A 17,732-nucleotide genomic window follows, 5' to 3' on the forward strand; every position below is an offset into this window, starting at 1 on the left:
TATTTATTAGTCCTATCAAATGCAACCTATCTAAAGTCAAGTGTAGCAATTTAGTATTATCTGCCCCAAACATATGGAGAACAGAACACTGCACAGAATATGCTATTTTATTTAAGAATAGGGAGAAAAGTAGAAATTTATATTTGTATTTTCTGCTATATACATGAAGAATTCTGGAAATACAAAAGCAACCAATAAATGTGATTATAAACCTTCTAATGATGACCTAGGTACTCTAGAAATTAGAGTATTTGTAGTTCCTGTGTTTCCGGCTTGCTCCTACTAGGATAAATGTGAATTCTAGAACCAAACATGCAGAACAAACATCTCTAACATTTTGTTAGAGATAAATTCAGGTCCACGATATACCAAGTTAATTGCAAAAAACTGTCAATTTTTCTAAAAATATCAGTTAAGTTGCTTACTGATTTTGGAGAACATGTGTGAGTCTAAATTAAGATTTGCAAAAAAGTTTACTGCTGAAATGAATAATTTTTACTCTAACTGTGAAACTACAGTTCCTCTTAAGAAGAGCACACTGCTCTCCTATATTGGGGGAATAATGTGATTAGTGAAAATTATTGGAGGTATATGTAGGAAAGGGTAGGAATAAAAGAATATATACAAATAAAATGCTAGGATGTGAGCAGTTTATAAATATGTTCATGGATAACTGATTATCCAAAAACAATTTCTCAGGTAGCAACTACTAAAATAGAACATTTTTAAATGTGTCACCCACAAAATAATTTTTAAATGCAAATAAGTGCACAATTTTACTATATATATATTAACCAACTATGAAGACCAAAAAAAACCCCTCACTATTATAATGCAAAGATAACACTGAAAATTTTCCACATTTGGGAAAGCAGTAGGAACAATGGAAAGAGTCAAGCAATCTTTTGGACAAATCCTAGGTTTGAAGAACCAATTATGTAAGACTGGCTTATGGCTGAACTTCACTTTTCTCATCTATAAAATGGGACAAAGCCATCTACCTCACAGGGATACTCTGAGTAGTATTTGAGAAATACAGGCTTGTGGAAGGTGTTCCTCTTAGCTCAAATTTCAAGATAACGCCAACTAAAGAGGAAGGAAGGGTCTTTACTATCCTTCCCATGTTAGTTAATGTTCCTTCTAGTGCAGAAGCAGAAATTTAGTACAACTAGGAACCACAGAGATTGTTATAAAGAAGACATTGTTCCTTAGGAGAATGTCTCAAAAACCTGTAACAATAAAACATTTAAAGTGAGAAAATCGTCATCAAAATAAATACATTCAGATACAAATCACTTTTAAGTATATTAAAATAATCTTGGGAAATCTGTTTTAGAATAAACAATAAAAATATGAAAAGATGGTTTCTTTACTGGACTGAAAAAAGAGTGAGTCATAAAAAAATGTTAACTACTCCACATGCCAAAAATTATTCTTTAACACTAAGGATTAGGATGTAAATCTTACCAGGAAATGAAGACCAGCTGTGCAATATTATATCTCCAGATCTCAACTGTCCTTTAAAGTCAAAAACCATCGTATTTACCCAGGCTACAGGATAATCCTGTTGAAAAAGATACCATTGCATAAATATGCTAAGAATAAACTTTAAGGTGTGAACACGCACATACCCTTTGCTTCAATAATGTTAGTTCTAGAAGTTTCTAGCTTTCTAGATGATTTCCCCCAAAACCATCCAATATAAAAACAAGATGTACATGGAAAGATGTTCAACATCTTTATAATGGTTAAAGAAAATCCTAAAAGCCAATTAATGTCTCAGAATAAAATACAGTATCCAAAAAGTAGAATATTTATTGTGCAGCCATTGGAAATGATGAGGAATTTTTAATGATTCAAGAAAATATGTGTGATATGTTAGATTATATGTTTTAAGATCTTTCAGTCTATATAAATCTTAATTTAGCAGAAGGCAATGTCTCTAGGTATTGTAGAATTTATTTATATTTCTAAAAAGGAAGCACCAAGCTAATAGGACTTTTATGTAGACACTCAGACTAATTAATCTGGTCACAGTCTATGAAAAAACTATAAATACTTGAACACTCTGAGTAAAATTCTCTATCGGTGGAGGAAAAAAACTAAGGAAATAACTCTTATGTGACTTTTTAGACAATAAAATTCATTTTTTAAAACACTATATGATAATAACCAGAGGAAAGGCTTATATTCTCATGTTAAGAATATAAAAGGATACAAATTCATGTAGATAAATATAGTCACCAGACTTTTTAAAATGTATAAAATTCATGTCTCCATCCTCCAAAAAAAAACTTTCCATAAAGTAAGAAGAAAATTAAAAAGACTTGAATAAAAATATGAAATGGAAGATGAGAACATAAGAACACGTTCACCATCTTTTATCCACAATTTCAAAGTCCAAGAAACTCTGACAACTAAAGGTTTGTTCATAACTCATATAACAGTAAAACATGACCAGAAATAACATGAAGCTAAATGACAGCCTTCATTTGTCTCATTTAGTGTGAATATTCATATATTTCACTGCTAGAAACTGATGTGTTTGATTACAGAGTTGTGTCCCAGACCCTACAAGGTGTGTTGAGTGATCTATGATCTTTCTAAAATGCATAAAATTTTGAATTCTCAAACATATCTGGCACCTGAAACTTCAGTTAAAGGACTGTGGACCTGTAATATTTTAAATCTCTTCATTCTTTTTAAACTATTTTCTAAAAAGGATTACATTTATAATAGAACATTTACAGTGTGACATATACTAAAAGTTGCCAAAAGAAAAATGAAAAGGACATAAAATGGAGACTTACTGTCTTTTTTAGAAATCAGTTCTTAGGGACAAAAGTTATATGACATAATTTCATTTATATTACTCTATTATTTCAAAGTTTTTAAATTATTCCATTATGTTATTATTAGTCCATTATAAAAAATTTTCAGAAGTTAGTATATAATTACCACTTTTCCAGATTTCCTGATGGTCTGATATTTAGAGGGATTAATAGCTTTAGTTGACTTCTTCGTTTTCACTTTATCCAAAACTGCATAAACAGCGAAACATAATCGAGCCATTCGTGGCAGGTCACAAGTATTGATATCAAATTCCAGTGGTTCATTCCAAATATGATCATTTTTCCCTGATATCTCTGAGCTTACAACGGTTTTACACAGGAGTTCGGTACCATGAAAAAGGCCAGCCCTGACATGAACCTGTAATGATGGAGACAAAAACAAATACAGAATCATGAATACTGCACCACTAAAACACCTTTATTTGGGAGAACGAAGAAACACATACTGGCAGAAGCAGACAAACTCTAGGAAAGCCTATTCGTCCACAGAACCATTAGACTATAATTCATCAGCATATAATTCACCACACTGTCAGTATAACCTATTTTTCACTTACTAAGCAGACCAGCTAAAAAATGCCAAAGGTCTCAATGGTATAAATGGGTCTAAAGAAACCAAGACCATAAATATAAAAACTACTATCATATGCTTACTTCCACTCACTTCATTTACTTGGGGCCTTGTCTTAGTTATCTGTATAGTTGGGAAGGAAGAGGTGGATAAAATGTCTCCAAGGTCTCCTTCTACTTCCAAATAATTTATGAATTGGTCAGTATAAAAGTCAACTTAAAGTTATCTAACCATATTTATGATTATCCTACACACTACTGTCTTTCATTTTTCTCCTAAAGACTCAGGTCCAGAGTGATGCAGGACACAGGTAAAATGTCCCAGAAAATTTTGTTCAGTCATTTATATAGTTTTTTTAAAACAACACGACATGATTATCTCTGATTTAAAACTGAGTGGTAAAAGTAGAACTAAAAACAGTACTAAAACACAGAGACTGGGAATTCCTTGATGGTCCAGTGGTTAGGACTCCATGCTTCCACTGCAGGGAGCATGGGTTCGATCCCTGGTCAGGGAAAGAAGATCCTGCAAGCTGTAAGGCACGGCCAAAAGAAAAAAAAAAACAAAAAACAAAATGAAATACTTTAAGATCAAACTTTTTTTAATCAATTAATTCAGATGTGACATCAGCACACAGTAGTACTCAATAAATATTTACGGATGAAATAAATGCATATGTGGAATTATTTAGGTTTGTCTTTCTTTAGTTTAAAAAAGCTTATCAGACTTCCCTGGTGGCGCAGTGGTTAAGAATCCGCCTGCCAATGCAGGGGACACAGGTTCAAGCCCTGGTCCGGGAAGATCCCACATGTTGCGGAGCAACTAAGCCCATTCGCCACGACTACTGAGCCTGCGCTCTAGAGCCCGCGAGCCACAACTACTGAGCCCTCGTGCCACAACTACTGAAGCCCGCAAGCCTAGAGTCCATGCTCTGCAACAAGAGAAGCCACTGTAATGAGAAGCCTGCGCACCGCAACGAAGAGTAGCCCCCACTTGCCGCAACTAGAGAAAGCCCGCATGCAGCAACAAAGACCCAACGCGGCCAAATATAAATAAAATAAAATAAATAAATTTATTTTTTTTAAAAAGCTTATCAATAAGAATTTTGACTTGTTAAAAGAGTTACTGTCATAATTTTGAAAAGGTAGATACCAAAAAATGTCTAGATATTAAAACATATTCTATAGTAACATAAAATTTTAAATGTTGATAATACCTTTAATTTTTAAAATTATTACAAATATTTATAATATATTACAAGTATGAGTTTTAACCTATAAAATAATTAAAATGATGCTGTACTGGCATAAATAAAACTATAGGTTAGTAGACTACACTCTTCATAATGTGACAAGGAAAGGACAGCTTACTTTAATAAACAGTACTCATTTATCTAACTCCTGCAAAATAAAGAGATGGATTAATGGTTAAATATTTTAAAATCACAGAAAAGCAAATTAAAAAGAAAAATCTTTAAAAATCTATCAGAATAATCATTGAAGCTGGGTGATTACTTCATGGAAGTCGATTACACTCTTCTATTTTTGTGTATGTTTGAATTTTCCTTTAAAAACATTTTTAAACTAAAGGAAGAAAACTGAAGGACTTCCCTAGTGGTCCAGGGGTTAAGACTCCGAGCTCCCAATGCAGGGGGCCCGGGTTCGATCCCTGGTCAGGGAATTAAATCCTGCATGCCGCAACTAAGAGCCCGCAAGCCGCAACTAAAAGATCCTGGGTGCAGAAACTAAAAAGATCCCACGTGCCGCAAGGAAGATTCCCATGTGCCGCAACTAAGACCTGGTGCAGCCAAATAAATAAATAAATATTAAAACAAAAAGAAGAAAAAGAAGAAAATTGATTATTTACTCCAAATACAGATAGATTTAAAGATTAAAGTATAGGAGTTACAAAGGATTACTAAAAACACTTTCAGTAAACTCTCAGGCCACCAGGAATTTTTATCTGAATACACAGCTGATTCCCCTCAACTTCACAGGAAAAGGGGTATTCCTTCTGCTCAAGGCCCCTGGTTCCATCTTGCTCCAACTTCCCAAGTACTTAGACCTTTCTCCTTTGCTCCTCTACATTGAAAAATAATCTTCCTCCCCAGGAGGCAATGAACCTATGTAAGTCTCTCCCATATCAAACTCAAAAAAACAAAGAAACAAAAAAACAAAAACAAAAAACTTCCCTAGAACCTAACTAATCTTAATGAGAATAGCATCAACAGCTTAGACACTCTATGTCTCCTACATTCAATCCATCATGAAGCCTACACTGTATACAAGGAGGAAATGATTTATGATATAATCTTAAATGAAAAATAAAATAATAAATACTATATATACTCATTAAAAGCATATTCACATTTTGACAGTGTGCAGAGAAGAATACAAATAAAAGTAGTTTATAGTAGGATACCAAGAATATTGGTGTTTTGTCATTCTCTTAAGTGATCTTGGATTATATTTCATAATTTCATCTTTCTTTTTTCTTGGTGACTGAATGTATGGCACAGGATTTTTTTTTTAATAGATCTTTACTGCAGTATAATTGCTTCACAATATTGTGTTAGTTTCTGTTGTACAACAAAGTGAATCAGCCATATGCATACATATGTCCCCATATCCCCTCCCTCTTGAGCCTCCCTCCCACCCTCTCCAGGTCATCGCAAAGCACCGAGCTGATCTCCCTGTGCTATGCTGCTGCTTCCCACTAGCTATCTATTTTACATTCGGTAGTGTATTGCAGCACTATTTACAATAGCCAGGACATGGAACCAATCTAAATGTCCACTGACAGATGAACAGATAAAGAAGATGTGGCACATATATACAATGGAATATTACTCAGCCATAAAAAGAAACGAAATTGAGTTATTTGTAGTGAGGCGGATGGACCTAGAGTCTGTCATACAGAGTGAAGTAAGTCAGAAAGAAAAACAAATACCATATGCTAACACATATATATGGAATCTAAAAAAAAAAGAATCGTACTGATGAACTTAGTGGCAAGGCAGGAATAAAGACGTAGATGTAGAGAATGGACTTGAGGACACAGGTGGGGAGGAGGAAGCTGGGGCGAAGTGAGAGTAGCATCGACATATATACAGTATCTTTTTTTTAATTGAAATACAGTTGATTTACAATGTCATGTTAGTTTCAGGTGTACAACACAGTGATTCAGTTATATATAACTGAATATATATATTATATATATTATAATATATATAATTCTTTTTCAGATTCTTTTCCCTTATAGGTTATTACAAAATATTGAGTACAGTTCCCTGTGCTATACAGTCCTTGTCGTTTATCTCCTTTATATACAGTAGTGTGTATGTGTTAATCCCAGCCTCCTAATTTACACCCCCCTTTCCCCTAGTAACCATAAGTTTGTTTCCTATGCCTGTAAGACACTTTCTGTTTTGTAAATAAGTTCATTTGTATCTTGGACAACCTAAATGTCCATGGACAAATGAATGGATAAAGAAGATGTGGTACATACATACACAATGGAATATTACTCAGCCATAAAGAAGAATCAAATAATGTCATTTGCAACATGGATGGACCTAGAGATTATCATACTAAGTGAAGTACGCCAGAAAGAGGAAGACAAATATGATATCACTTATATATGGAATCTATAATTTTATCTTTAAAATATTTTAAGATTAATATTCTAGAAAGTATCACATAAAATAGACAGATGCTCTAAATTTAAGATCCTAAACACCAACGTAACACCAAATGCACACAATCAATCCAAAACTCATTAAATTTAATGAAGGTATGAATGAAAATGGAAATGATTTTTTTTGGTATTACTTTTTTAAAACAACCATTCAGATTTCTCTCCTTGTTTTTAAACCACTAGTTTCAAGATTTAGTAGCCGTAGCCTTAACCAACCTTCGTTTAAGTCCATGGCTCTATACTACCTTAAATAATATTTCCCTGTGTATCCTGAAATTAGGCAAAGAAGTCTGGGGGCTTTCATTTTTAGTTTGTGAAAAACAAAATAAGGATAATTACAAAGAAGGATTTACGTAACAGTACTTTTAGGAAACCTTTGTGTCTATCTTTATGCTATCCTCAAAGTATCTAAACTATGAGAACCTGACAAGACTACTATTTTTAACAGCCAAGACAGAATAGGAATAAGCAAAAGCATACTGAAACACAAATTTCTCATTTTCATAATTACTTTATTCTGTAAAGAAAATTTTAGTTGTCTGTAAGAACTATAAAATAATACTTTCTCCTAAGCAATTAAGAAATGGTCCCATCATGAAATGCTCAATAAATGGCATTTAGTGTTAGTAAAATTATATGAAAGGTAGGAAGAGAGAGAGCACCAAACCTGGATTTCTAAGTTTTCTTTTCCTTTCTAATATACCTCAGGAAGACAGGCAATGGATGGGAGGTCTTAATTTATCAGGAGGTTAAGAAAGGTTCCACCACTGTTGTACCAAGCATTATATCAAAAGGAGTTCAGGGCTTCCCTGGTGGCGCAGTGGTTGAGAGTCTGCCTGCCGATGCAGGGGACACGGGTTCGAGCCCTAGTCTGGGAAGATCCCACATGCCGCGGAGCAACTAGGCCCGTGAGCCACAATTACTGAGCCTGCGCGTCTGGAGCCTGTGCTCCGCAATAAGAGAGGCCGCAATAATGAAAGGCCCGCACACCGCGATGAAGAGTGGCCCCTGCTTGCCGCAGCTAGAGAAGGCCCTTGAACGGAAGCGAAGGCCCAACACAGCCATAAATAAATAAATAAAAATTGTATAACTTAAAAAAAAAAAAGGAGTTCAACAGGCAGAGAAAAAAATGGAGAAACCTACTGTCTGTGCAAAGACAAACTCCCCTGGCATGCCTGAAGAACCAAAAAATAGCCTAGTACAGCTAGATGCACATGAGGACCGTGGCAGGTGCCCGAGTTGGAGAGGCTAGCAGCAAACTCCGTGCCACTTAAGACCACCAAGCAGAATACAACTTAAACAGTTAAAGGACTACTTTGTCTTCAGGGGGTAGAGATGCTTGGGCATAAGGAAAGGTGTGAAAATAGAGGCAAGGAGAGCAGTGAGGAGGCTGTTGTAATTCACGGAGAGACAGTAAAGGCCTGGACTATGAAAAGGTCTGGAAGGCAAAGAGGAAGAAATACATAGTAAAGAATATTAACGAAGTAGGATCAACACTATGTGATCAATTGATTATCGATGGTAGGTAAGGGGGAAGGGCAACTCTAGCTGCCTTACCAAATATAAGAGGAACGGCAGTCTCGGGGGGAAGAGAATGAGATGGGGAAGTTAAACATGTTGGCTTCAAAAATGTGTATGTACCATGTGAAAACAGAGAATGGAACTGAATAGATATCTGGGCTGGAAGCAAAGGCTTGAGAACCATAAGCAAAGGTAGTACAGTTTTTTCAATTTTCTTACAAAGAAGATATTAGTTATTGTTTTCCAAGATCTGAAGAATATCAGCAAGAGGTAAACCACTAAGAGGTATTGAGGCAGGGTCCACATGCCTGAAGCAAACAATCCATCTGACCTCTAAGGACCTTGCCATCAAAATCTCCACAGTACTTTCTCTCACTCCCTTCAGCCACACAATCCACGATCACACCCTGAATTTGACTTTACCACACCCTTGCACCTCCAAATCAATAATTCCTACATCTTACTCTCCAACTATCTCACCTTCCAACTCACTCCAACACTCCCAAAGGAACACTTCCCTGCCCTCACTAAGGCCTCCATTTCAATAATCAACACCTCCCCATTTCTCCATTAGCTTTGTTTGCCTTCACCCTCACCAAAACCCTCTGCCAGTGCCTGTCTCTCCTTTGGCATACTCATCTGAGGCCCATGTCCTGGATAAACTTGATTACCTGCCTCTCCTCCATGCCAAATATTACTGGGCAGACCAGCACCATGACCGACCAAAGCCAAACGTAAAATTATTCTTTCATCACTACAAGAACTATTTCTTACCTTTCCTTCACTGCTGAGAACTTCCACAGAGTTACTCTCCTCTGAAAACCCTATTTAAGCTACTTGTTTTGTCAGGTTGACTATTACTTGAAGATGACATGTTCTGAAGGATATGTCCTATCTGTCAATCTACTCTATTTAGAAGTTATGAAACATTAGGGCAATAAAATACTAAACAACTATTATTTATAAGGAAAACAAGTAATGAGGAAGACCAAATTATGTACCAACTATAAAAATCAGAATCCAATACTTACCAACTACAGATAGATCATTGTTACTAAATTCTGAAGTCATGTGGGTGGGGCAGATTGAGGATAGCGTGTATGTTACATGAAGTAGAAGGCTTAAAGTGTATTTTCTTCCTGAAAAATGCAGGTTAATTCATAGACACCTGACACTCCACAGATCTCCATGTAAAGGTGTACGGCTGATGGGATGGGGTTGTCATCTATTCATATGTAAACCCCACGTAAGAACTTCATGTCTATAAGACTACTTTAATTCCACTCTAGGCTTTGATCTTATATATATATATCAATAATCAATATCAGATATATATATATCGATATATATATATCGATATATATATATCTGAGCTTAAATGGCCACAACAAAGTCTCTACTGCCTAATCTTTATCCAAAACCCATTTTTGAGTAAAAATACATATACGGAACTTCCAGAAAGTCATGCAATATATTTATTTCTTCGGAAAGTCCAAATATTACCATTCAACTAAATACTCACATGGTTGAGTACGGTACTTAGACTGAATTACACAGAATGACTTTGGTATCACACAGAATGATTTTTTCTGAATTGCACTGTCAATATTATATTTTAAGTCTACCCAGTGAAAGATATTATAAGAGACAGATATGTGAAACATTTTACCCACTATAATGATGTTGGCAGGGATTTTGGTGCGCACTTTATCACCCACTGTGTCTCCTTCATAAGGAACTGCTAAACATCTCTCCATTTCCAACATAAGGATGAACTACAACCATATGAATAACTAGATTATTTTTATCTCAAGAGATTCTAAAAATTATAACTGATCATGTTTCCTTTGCTTTGGCTACTACCTATATTGCCAGCAGAGAGTGAAATCGGTAGTCCACATCAAGCAGTTATACAGGATCCTATTATATAACTACCTACTGCAAATCTTGCTCTTGGCTTTTTCAACTATTAAATATCCTCGATTATTTTTTAAAAAGTCACACTTTGTATATTTTTTTGTGTATATATGAGAGACTGGGTGTGGGGGGGGGGGGAGACACGTAAGCGAGCTTACCTCAAACCATTTGTGAAATGAGAGTAGATAAATCATAAATAAAACAAAACATACATAAAACTTTCGTATGATAGGATGGAAGATAGGCATTTCAGAATAAAAATGATATTCAATTCTTACTCTCAGTGACATTAAAGACTTATGAATTTATCACCTTTTGCATACAGAATATATAGTTTATTCAGAAAAATCACAAGTTTAAAAATAAATATTTTTCCACGTTTTTGTGATAAAAACAAGCTACTTAAAATAAATTGCTGAGCTTAAAAACGTTTGCGTCTCTTGGTTTTTGACAGTTTTTGAGAAATAAAAACAAATGAGCCCACTACATTATAAGTACTCAATAAATGTTAATACTTAAAAAACCAAAACAAAAAATGCTGGTTATAGTTCTATCAACCAACTTCTGGCAAAATTCAGATATATGGAACACAGTAAAATTATGGATCAGTTGGATACAAAGCTCAGAAAAGCACTCAAGTATAATGACCTAGCAAAGTCCTATACTAGCTGTAAACAGCAACAGCCAAGGGTGTGGTGTGGAAAAGAATAACAATAAAGAATGAATCTAACTTGGGTGTGGTAACAATAAACAAAAATGACCCTGCACATTCTGAAGAAAACTGTTGAAATATCAATCATTCTCTAATAGTCAAAGTGTGATATACTTAAGACCAAGTCATTAGGACTATGTCTGATTGAGAAATCTCCTGGTAATTCACTAAAATAATTGAAGTTCATACATGGTTAAAAACAAACAAGAGAAGAAAAAATTATCTACATTTAAAATAAAGTGAAAAAATTTGTGTTTTCTGAGCTTAGAATTTCCCATAGTAGAAGACATTTAAAAAGGTTTTTGTTTTCAGAAAAAGCAGTAAGAAAAACCATTCTCTAAATTTATATCATGTGAAATTTTGTCAAAATTGTCACATTTCCTGATGCTTTGTCTGAATCACCTTCAGGCTCTGAAAAGTTGAGAATTTTAAAGGACCATCACGTTTAATTACAGTCACATGTTTCACTGTCCAACTTCAGTAAGCTTCCAAAGAGACACTTTTTCACAAGTCCCAGAATACTTGGAGATGGAGAGAAGGCAGGCTTTGTTATGTAAAGGACGTTCCACAGTGCTACAGCAAGGGTGTGCCAAGCCTGCAGAGACCGCATTCCTGAACTCACCAATTAAAAATGTTGTGTTGGCCAAGATATGAAACTTTTTCCCAACATCAACACCTAATTTCCTTCTTGTTCGACGATATGGCCAAAATCCACTACATTTACCCTTCTGATATTAGACACCCAAAAAAAGATCAGTAACATGAATAGGCTGAAATTCCCAGGGTTTCATGAAGTATATCACAATAAAAAGGCAGGTTTGTTCTGGCTTAGTGGGAGGAGTCCTGTGCTACCTTTAACTAAGGATATAAAGATGTTAGAGACAGTTACATTAAAATGTATTCATTCATTGCACAAATATTTATTGAGTGTTCTAGGTACTGAAATAAGAAGACAAAAAGATTAAGATAGTTTTTTCTTTCCTGAGGTTATATCTATTTTAACAGGTTAGGAGTGGTGAGAGCCATGTAACTAGGCTTATGAGGCATTTTTAACTAGGAAGAGCCAAGTTATGATTTTTGATATGGAATATATCTGAGCTTGGAATTCTCTGGGTTTATCATGCTTAGGGTTCGTTGGGCTTCTTAAACATGTTATATTTATGTCTTTTGCCAACTTTGGAAAGCTCCCAGTGATGATTTCTTTAGTTTAGTTTTTCTCAGCTTCATTCCTTCCCTTTTCCTTTTGAGATGCAGATTACACACGTGTTAGACCTTCTGATATTGTCATACAGGTATCTGAGACTCTGTGAAGTTTTTTCTCCTCCAACCATTTTTCTCTCCGTTCAAACTAGAAAATTTTATTGATTAATCTTCAAGTTCACTACTCTTTCCTTTCACACTACTTCCATTATTGAGTCCATTGAGGGGTTTTTTTTCCCCAAAGTTTTTTAATTAGCTGGCCCTCCTTATCCACAGGTTCTGCAACCACAGATTAAACCAACCACTGATCAAAAATATTTCGGAAAAAAACTTCCAGAAAGTGATAAAAAGAAAAACTTGAATTTGCTGCACTCCAGTAACTATTTACGTAGCATTTACATTGTATTGGGTATTACAAGTAATCTGCAGATGATTTAAAGTACAGGATGTGGGGTTCCCTGGTGGCTCAGTGATTGGGAATCTGCCTGCCAATGCAGGGGACATGGGTTCAAGCCCTGGCCTCGGAGGATCCCACATGCCGCGGAGCAACTGAGCCTGTGCGCCACAACTATTGAGCCTGCGCTCTAGAGCCCATGTGCCACAACTACTGAAGCCCGCACACCTAGAGCCCGTGTTCCGCAACAAGAAAAACCACCTCAATGAGAAGCACACGCACCGCAACGAAGAGTAGCCCCCGCTCACCAAAACTAGAGAAAGCCCACGTGCAGCAACGAAGACCCAATGCAGCCAAAAATAAAATAAGTTAATTAATTTTAAAAATAATAATAATATGGGGCTTCCCTGGTGGCACAGTGGCTGAGAATCTGCCTGCCAATGCAGGGGACACGGGTTCGAGCCCTGGTCTGGGAAGATCCCACATGCCACGGAGCAGCTAGGCCCGTGAGCCACAATTTACTGAGCCTGCGCGTCTGGAGCCAGTGCTCCGCCACGAGAGAGGCCACGATAGCGAGAGGCCCGTGCACCACGATGAAGAGTGGCCCCCGCCTGCCGCAACTAGAGAAAGCCCTCGCACAGAAATGAAGACCCAACACAGCCATAAATAAATAAATAAATAAATAAATAAACCCAAAAGTTAAAAAAAATAATAATAATAATAATAAAGTACAGGATGTGCATAGGTTGTATAAGAATACTATGCCATTTTATATAAGGAACTTACTTGAACTTCTGTGGCTTTTGGTGTCCTCTGGGGGTCCTGGAACCAAACCCCTGCAGATACTGATGGACAACTGTATATCCTGGCTGAGACTTTCTATTTTTCCATTCCTTTTCATTGTTTGTGTTTTGCCCTTAGTTGTTAGAGCATTTGTATAATAACTACTTTAACAACTTTGTGAATAATTCCAACATCTATGTCATCTCAGCACTGATGCCTTTTGATTCTCATGGTCCATACAACTTGAGGTTTTCCTGGTTCTTTACATGCCAATTAATTTTGAAATATATCCTACACATTTTGACTATTATGTTATAAGACTCTCAGTTTTGTTTATATTCTACAGAGAATGTTGATGTTTGTTTTAGGAGACAATGGTTAGGTTCTGGCTGCAAGTTCCAACAAACCTTCTGTGAGTTGTGGTTCCAATACCAGTTCAGTTTTCAAATCCTTTGCAGGGCTATCTGGATCTGTCCTGCATGTGCACCATACAGTGACTAGTCTGAGACTTGGGTGGTGGTTTAGGCCACAGTTCAGTTCTCAAAGTATATAGGCAGTTATGACGCTGATCCATATATGTACAGCTCAGGAATAAACCTAGAAGTTTCCTGAGCTCGTCCCACTCTGAAATCATCCAAGTATTTTTTTTTAATTAATTAATTTATTTATTTTATTTTTGGCTGTGTTGGGTCTTCGTTTCTGCGCAAGGGCTTTCTCCAGTTGCGGCGAGCGGGGGCCACTCTTCATCGCGGTGCCTCTCACTGTCGCGGCCTCTCGTTGCGGAGCACAGGCTCCAGACGCGCAGGCTCAGTAATTGTGGCTTACAGGCCCAGCTGCTCCACGGCATGTGGGATCTTCCCGGACCAGGGCTCAAACCCGTGTCCCCTGCATTGGCAGGCAGATTCTCAACCACTGCGCCACCAGGGAAGCCCCATCCAAGTATTTTTTGGTTGCCTGGGGCTCCCTTCCTCTTGTCACCTAGCCAGAAAACTGAGGCTTTATTCATCCACATTTCCTACAACTACTCCAAAAAGAGAAGGACAGAAAGGGAAAGGAGGGAGGCCAATCAGGATATGTCCCATTCTCTTAGGGCTACAACTCCTCTAGTCAAAGAGGAAGGTTCAACTCTGCATTTTAGGCCTGTTCCCAATACTGTTGCTTCTGCCACTGCTGCTCTGTTACTGCCGCCACAGGACTTCTTGGGAGACTAGGGCAAATAAGAACAGAGAAAAGAACAGAAAACAAAAAAGAGAGGGAAAAAATGGGGAGATCCCCACTCTCTCTGAGAGTTAGAAGAACCCATTCCAACTAGTGCTATAATTAGAGGGCTTTCTGAGTTCTCTATATCTGCACTAATACCATCTTCTAGATTTTGAGCAGCACTGATTTAAGGCTTCTCCTGAATATTAAGATGCAGACCTGAAAAGGGAAATGCCACGAGGCGGGGAAAAGGTCAACCAGGAAGCTGTATACTACAGAATTCTAAGCATTTTAACAGTGAAAGACATTCAAATGCCAGCCAGGCACAGTAGTGAATCTTCACTGAACACCTAGGATTTCATTACAGACTCCAGAGAATCATGTGCCCAGTAAGATCTCTGGGACTGCCATTACAATGGATTTCACTACCATGATTACGTTTTACTATATGACATAGGGTCCTTTAAGGAAGGGAGGGATTTCCCCGGCGGTCCAGCGGTTAAGACTCTGTGCTTCCACTGCAGGGAGCGCCAGTTTGATCCCTGGTCTGGGAACTAAGTTCCCACATGCTGAGCGGCATGGCCAAAACAAAACAAAACAAAGAAAGGGAGATTATCCTTCCTGGGCCTGACCCACTGGTGAGCCCTTAAAAGGGACCAGGATCTTCTGGCAAGAGATTCAAAGCAAAAAAAGGATTTAATGCTTAAGAAGTTCTCTGTTTCTAGAGTTGAAAATAGAGAGAGCCACAGAGCTAGGACCTGAAAGGTGCTTCTAGTAACTGAGAGCAATCCCTAGCCAAAAGCCATCAAGCAAAGGAGAACCTCAGGCCTACAACTGCAAGGAACTGAATGTGGCCAATAACTTGAATCATCCTGGATGCAGATTCTTCCCTAGAGCTTCAGGAAGGAACGTAGCCCAACTAACACCTGGATTTCAACCCTGTAAGACCATAAGCAGACAACCCAGCCACACCATGCCTAGACTTCTGAACAACAGAAATATGAGCTAATAGATAGGTGTTGTTTTAAGCTGCTAGGTTTGTGGTAATTTGTTACACAGCAACATAAAACTAATTTGAGGGGTTATTATGAACTTAATGCCAATAAATTTATCAAAGTAAACCAAATTCTTCCAAAGACAAAAATTATCAAAGCTGACACAAAAGAAACAGAAAATATGACTACCTATGTATCTATTAAAGAAATTAAATTTCTAATTAAAAACCTTCCCATAAAAAAAACTCCAGGCTCAGGTGGCTTGGAGTAAATCCTACCAAATATTTAAGGAAGAAATAATACCAATCCTACGTAAACTTGTTCAGAAAATTGAGGAGGGGAAGGTTTCTCAACTCAATTTATAAGGTTAACATTTTCCTGATTCCAAAACCAAAGACATTACACAAAAAGAAAAGTGCAGACCAATATTCCCCGTGAACACAGACATAAAAATTCATAACAAAATATTAATAAATCAAATCCAGCAATATATAAAAGGGCTACTACATCTTCAATGTGTGGTGCCTATTTCAGAAATGCAAGGTTGGTCTTAACTTTTGAAAATCAATCAAATTAACTGACCAAAATATAAAAACTACACAATCACCTCAATAAATACAGAAAAAGCAGTGGACAAAGTGCAACTTTTTCTATCCCTTTCAGGATAAAATCTCTTGGCTAAGTAGAAACAGAAGAGAATTTCTTGAATAAAAGGCATGTACAAAAAACCTACAGGTAATATTATACTTAAAGTTGAAAGACTAAATGCTTTTCTTTAAGAACAAAACAAAAATGTCTACTGTGATGGTTAATTTCGTTTGCCCGTTTGACTGGGCCTTGGGGCATCCAGATATTCTGGGTGTTTCTGTGAGAGTGATTTTTTTTTTCCCCGATAAGATTAACATTTAAATGGTAGACTGACTAAAGCAGATTACCTTCCTTAGAGTAGGTGGTGGTAATCCAATCAGTGAAAGAAATGAATAGAACAAAAACACAGGTCCTACTTAGAGTAAGAAAGAATTTTTGCCTGACTATCTAACATCACCTCTTCCTGGGTCTTGAGCATACAGAACTTCAACAGGAACTTCATGATAGGTGCCTCCTGGTTCTCAGGCCTTCAGACTCAGACTAGAACTAAACTACTGGCTCCTCTGGATTTCTAGTTTGCCAACTAATTATGTGAGCCAATTCCTTAAATAAATCTGTGTGTGTATGTGTGTGTGTGTGTGTGTGTGTGAACACAAACATGCACGCACACACACACCCTATTATATTTTCCCCCCCTTTGGAGAATCCTGACTAATACATCTACTCTCAGCAGTTCTATTCAACATCATACTGAAAGTCCTAGCCAGTACATTAAGAAAAGGATAAAGTTTGGAAAGAAAGAAAGAAAGTTCCCTGCTCCGCATCTACCCCTCACCTTTTTTTTTCCCCCAGATTTCTCTTCAACATTGTAATGGAACTCCTAACCTGTGTAGCAATTAAAAAGAATGAGGTGTACCTACAAGAAAGTCACGCCATAATTGCATTAATTTACTTAAATTCAACTATGTAACCCCACTGGAAAGAGAAAAAGGTGGAGGAGGGGGAACTAGAGAATTAGATGGACTGGGGGGGAGGGTACTTTTAATTAAGCCCATTATTCCTATGAATATATGACCACAAACAATAGAATCAATCCAGCTTGAAATAGCTGATGGAAGTTGTTAAAACCTATGGAAATAAAATGTCACTAACAAATAATCTGTCAATGACAAAAATAAAGCATAATGCTCAAGAAAAATAAAGCATGTAGTGAATGCTTCTTTGGTCTTCTTCAGGAAGAAACTAAGTAACAACAAAAGGCTGTACAGAAATAATAACTACAAAAGCATTAAATAAGTAATAA

The 17,732-nt window shown here is 36.8% G+C and overlaps 1 protein-coding gene and 1 long non-coding RNA gene across 8 annotated transcripts in view; one reads left to right on the plus strand and one right to left on the minus strand.

Annotated features, from left to right (window-relative positions):
- The window catches only part of LOC309660571, a 202,219-nt gene that overhangs the window by 137,720 nt on the left and 46,767 nt on the right, over positions 1–17,732 (plus strand). The gene's annotated exons all lie outside the window — the stretch shown is intronic.
- PIK3CB (phosphatidylinositol-4,5-bisphosphate 3-kinase catalytic subunit beta) overlaps positions 1–17,732 on the minus strand; it is a 194,059-nt gene that overhangs the window by 60,509 nt on the left and 115,818 nt on the right. For all 7 annotated transcript variants that reach the window (XM_082461189.1, XM_082461187.1, XM_082461186.1 and 4 more), the window contains 2 exons: positions 2,959–3,210; positions 1,468–1,564 (listed from right to left, as the gene is read on the minus strand). In XM_082461189.1, the coding sequence (XP_082317315.1) occupies positions 1,468–1,564; positions 2,959–3,210 (349 nt within the window). The remainder of the gene's footprint in view (positions 1–1,467; positions 1,565–2,958; positions 3,211–17,732) is intronic.

The sequence above is a fragment of the Balaenoptera physalus genome (genome assembly GCF_965194825.1).
Source record: "Balaenoptera physalus genome assembly, chromosome: 4".
Classification (NCBI taxonomy): domain Eukaryota; kingdom Metazoa; phylum Chordata; class Mammalia; order Artiodactyla; family Balaenopteridae; genus Balaenoptera; species Balaenoptera physalus.